Here is a 3,869-nt window from a genome sequence, read left to right as displayed (position 1 = left end):
TTAGGATAATAAATATGATATTAAATTTTAGATTTTAGAATTGTTAGGATTTAACCTAGTAAAGTAGAGATTTTCTCAGAAAAAGATATATGTCTTGAACTTTAGAAAAGACCAACAAATAAAAACACAATTTTAAAAAAATAATCTAACAACAATACAATACAACTTATTTTAGATATAGTACACTAGGAATGATATATTTTTCTCTTATATAATCAATTTATTACTAAAAATCTCGCAAACTATAAATTTCTAGTTAGTATAATATTAGATGACAATACCTAAATCTTAATTATAATTTTATAATTAAAATCATTTTCAATACATAATACCTCATACAAAAAACTAGATAAAATAACCTTCTTCGTAACCAGATGACATCGCGCTAGAACTTGCAACCCCGTGACAATAATAACAGACATACATCCATAACCATCACCATTGATTAATTAAGCAAACAATAAACATTGGATTAAAATACAAAGCATAATAAAATTGAACCACTCCATGGAAAGTGTGAGAGGTAAGTCCAGATTATTTCATAATTTGACAGGCAGAAATGTGTTCGGATCGAAAAGGCTATTTCAGTTTTTTTTTTTATGATTTTGATGTTATTATATTAAAATCATTCAAAAAAACTTTTAAAAAACACATCTATTTAATATTAAAACTGCTTTTCCTTGCCCATCTGCCAAAACTCATCATTCCTCGTCAGTGCTTTTCCTTGACGATGGTCACAGGGCATGGAGCATTGGCCATCACATAAGAACTCACACTCCCCAACAGTATCCTGTTGTCACAGCACAACCCCACAACAATCACAAACAAATTTTCATTTTATTTTTTTTGCTATAAATGTGAACGTTTTGGAAAATCAACTCATTGATATTTGTTTAATTAATTTGTATAATCTATTTGTTAAAAAAAAAAAAAAGCATTTTAGTTTTGAAATTATAGGGGTACCTTTGAACAGTGCCAAGTCCCCTGCTTCCCATGACCAAAGAGTCCAGCTTCAGATCTTGGACTGCATCAAGAAGCTTCTCTCTGGCATCTCCTCCCCAATACAGTTTTGAAACAACTGTCACCTAAGATCAAGCATTTTTTTAATAATTCAATAACATCAAATTCTACCTACAAGAGCACAGATCAATCTGTAAAATGGACTGATCGTATTACTAGTAATACCTTTTTCTGTCGTGAAATGGTGTCAAGCATATCAAGAACTTCAATATCTACTTTAACACCATATTTTTTCAAAATCTCGGGATCTTTGAACTCATCCAGAGGAATAAGAGCTAATCAAGACATCAAAACACATATCAGATAAATAAAAAGAGAGGGATGTATCATGTAAGAAGAAAAAAGGGATTTAATTACTTACGACACCCAGACTCAGCCCAAAGTTTGTTACGAGACTCGTCCAGGGAGTTGGAATTAACGTTGATGAGGTAAAGAGTGTCCCCATCATCGACCAAGTTATCAATGGCCCATTTGAGAGCGTTCTTGCTGCTCGGCGAGAAGTCCATAGCCACACCAAGATTTCTGTCTCCAGGCATCTTGATTCTCTTCTCTGTCTTGGGCTCTGGGTATGTATGATCTTGTGAGGGAGGGAAGAGACGGAAGAACTTCGGGTCGCGTGAGAGTGCCGAAACGGAGAAGAAAGAAGACGTTGTTGCGTTTGGTTTCTGTTCTTTCCTTTTCAGAGTGGGGGTGGGAGTCCTTTTTATCTTTCCTCTGAGTGGAAAAAACAAATGAAATCAAAGAAAACAAGCAAAACACATGGTGTGCTGGGTGATTGATTCTGTTTCTATGGGCCCGATCCTTTATGCTTTACATCTGAGCCGTACACCTTTGCATTTGTCTCCTGCCATGCTCTGTCATTTTCTTTGTATAAAACAGATATAAATACAAAAAGTCAACCATTAGTTTTTTAGTATAAAATTTATTTTTTAATTAAAATTATCTTATCCCATTCATATTTTTATTTTATTTTAATAACATGTCTATTTTTATTTTTTTTTTATTTTAATAACATGTCTATTTTTATACGTAGCATAGTTTATTAAATAAAATTTAAGGTAATTAAAATAAATATTTATAAAGATTCTAACAACATATCTTTTTAATAAAAAAACAAATGTTTAGAAGTATTGTTTTTTAAATAAAGAATTAATAAAAAAACAAATGATTAGAAGTATTGTTTTTTAAATAAAGAATACTAAAGATTCTGTCATATTTTTTTATTCATTTTTCTCAACAAAAACAATTTTTTAATTAGAAGTATTGTTTTTTAAATAAAGAATTATTATAATTATAAAAGGAAGTTTCAATAAATAAAAAAACATAAATCAAATTAATTTTACATAGTCATATAAAAAATGTAAAAATAACAGATATGAGAAAATTATATAAAAATATTATGATAAAAAATAACAAAATATATATTCTATTTTAACTAATATCAATGAGCAGATTTTATTAAAAAATCATTATTTATTAGTTTAATATATAATTAATCAATGAGTAATTATTAATAGTGTTATAAACCAATCAAAGTAACTTTTATAGTTAATCAAGAGAGCTAGAAAACGTGATTGACTAGAAAAAGGTAATTGACCGTAGATATTTAAATTTGTCTAATTAAATGTAAAGTTCAATCTTACTCAAAACAGTGGTACTTGAGAGATCAAACAAGTTAGTATTAAAGATTAGTTAAGATTTATATAATTATTGATGAAAAGAAATTTAGATTGTATTCGAATTAAAAGTGTAAACTTATTTGAAATAAATAATTTATATAGGATTAAAATGAGATAAATAAATAAAAATATAATATTATATCAATATAAATATATCATTTAATTATTGGCAAACATGGCTAGCCTCAAATACACAATTTCTTTATGCAATTTACAACTTTATTGTAATTTATCCTCTTTTTTTTATTACTTTCTTTATAGCTTTTTTTTATATTCAAGTTATTTGTTTTATTTTTTTTTGTTTATCATGCAAAGACTTCAAATAATATCATGCAAAGGCTTAAAATAATAGATCTTTTTTAAGGATAAAATATTGGACACTCATATTCTATTTAATTGATAAGGTTATTAATAGTAATTTCTCCTTACTAGAATAAAGAGGAGAATGTAACATAATTAATCCATAAATTATTTGATTGAACAATAAATGACATGTCTTATGGGATAATATTTACTATTATTTCATTAATCAGTAATAATGCTACTAAAAAAAACACAAATAATATCATTGTCACAACACTTAATAACTAATTAATACAAGCAATGGATAAAGATCATATTGTTGTCATGAAGAGCTTAGTAATCTTTCATCATCACAAGTTTTTGTGGGATGACCTATATCAAAAAAGTCATAAAATGACATTTCATTATCTAATTATTGACGACAATAGAGAGTTGCATTAGAAAAGAACCTTAATATCCCTCTACAAGCTCTTATGTTTGCACTTTTCTCAACGTCTTTACATATACAAGCATCTTGTGTAAGGTTTATGCCTCGATCACAATCTTATGTTTACCCTTTATATGGGTTAGAAGGTGTGCTTAGGTGAACGTAACTAGTTGTACCAAGTTTCTCCTAATAGAGTATACTTTTTATCAGCATTTAAACTTATTCAATTCTTATATAAAGGTTATCTAAAAAGAGATAGAAAACATAATAAATATTATTTACCATAATAATATGGATGTAACTAGTTGTATCAAGTTTCTCCTAAGAGAGTATACTTTTTATCAACATTTAAACTTATTCAATTCTTATACGAAGGTTATCTAAAAAGAGATAGAAAATATAATAAATATTATTTACCATAATAATATTGTGATGGCTAG

At 27.4% G+C, this 3,869-nt stretch overlaps 1 protein-coding gene across 1 annotated transcript; it reads right to left on the bottom strand.

Moving 5' to 3' along the window:
- Nucleotides 1-408: 408 nt before the first annotated feature.
- LOC105107721 (Adenine nucleotide alpha hydrolases-like superfamily protein) lies at nucleotides 409-1,761 on the bottom strand. Its single transcript, XM_011001753.1, has 4 exons — nucleotides 1,382-1,761; nucleotides 1,186-1,295; nucleotides 964-1,085; nucleotides 409-790 (listed from the first exon to the last, which is right to left on the bottom strand). The coding sequence occupies exons 1-4, from the start codon at nucleotides 1,554-1,556 to the stop codon at nucleotides 712-714; spliced, it is 486 nt and encodes a 161-aa protein (XP_011000055.1). The 5' UTR covers nucleotides 1,557-1,761; the 3' UTR covers nucleotides 409-711.
- Nucleotides 1,762-3,869: the final 2,108 nt, after the last annotated feature.

Source organism: Populus euphratica, unplaced genomic scaffold (genome assembly GCF_000495115.2).
Source record: "Populus euphratica unplaced genomic scaffold, PopEup_1.0 scaffold167.1, whole genome shotgun sequence".
Classification (NCBI taxonomy): Eukaryota; Viridiplantae; Streptophyta; class Magnoliopsida; order Malpighiales; family Salicaceae; genus Populus; species Populus euphratica.
This window is presented reverse-complemented; position numbering and strand designations above follow the sequence as displayed.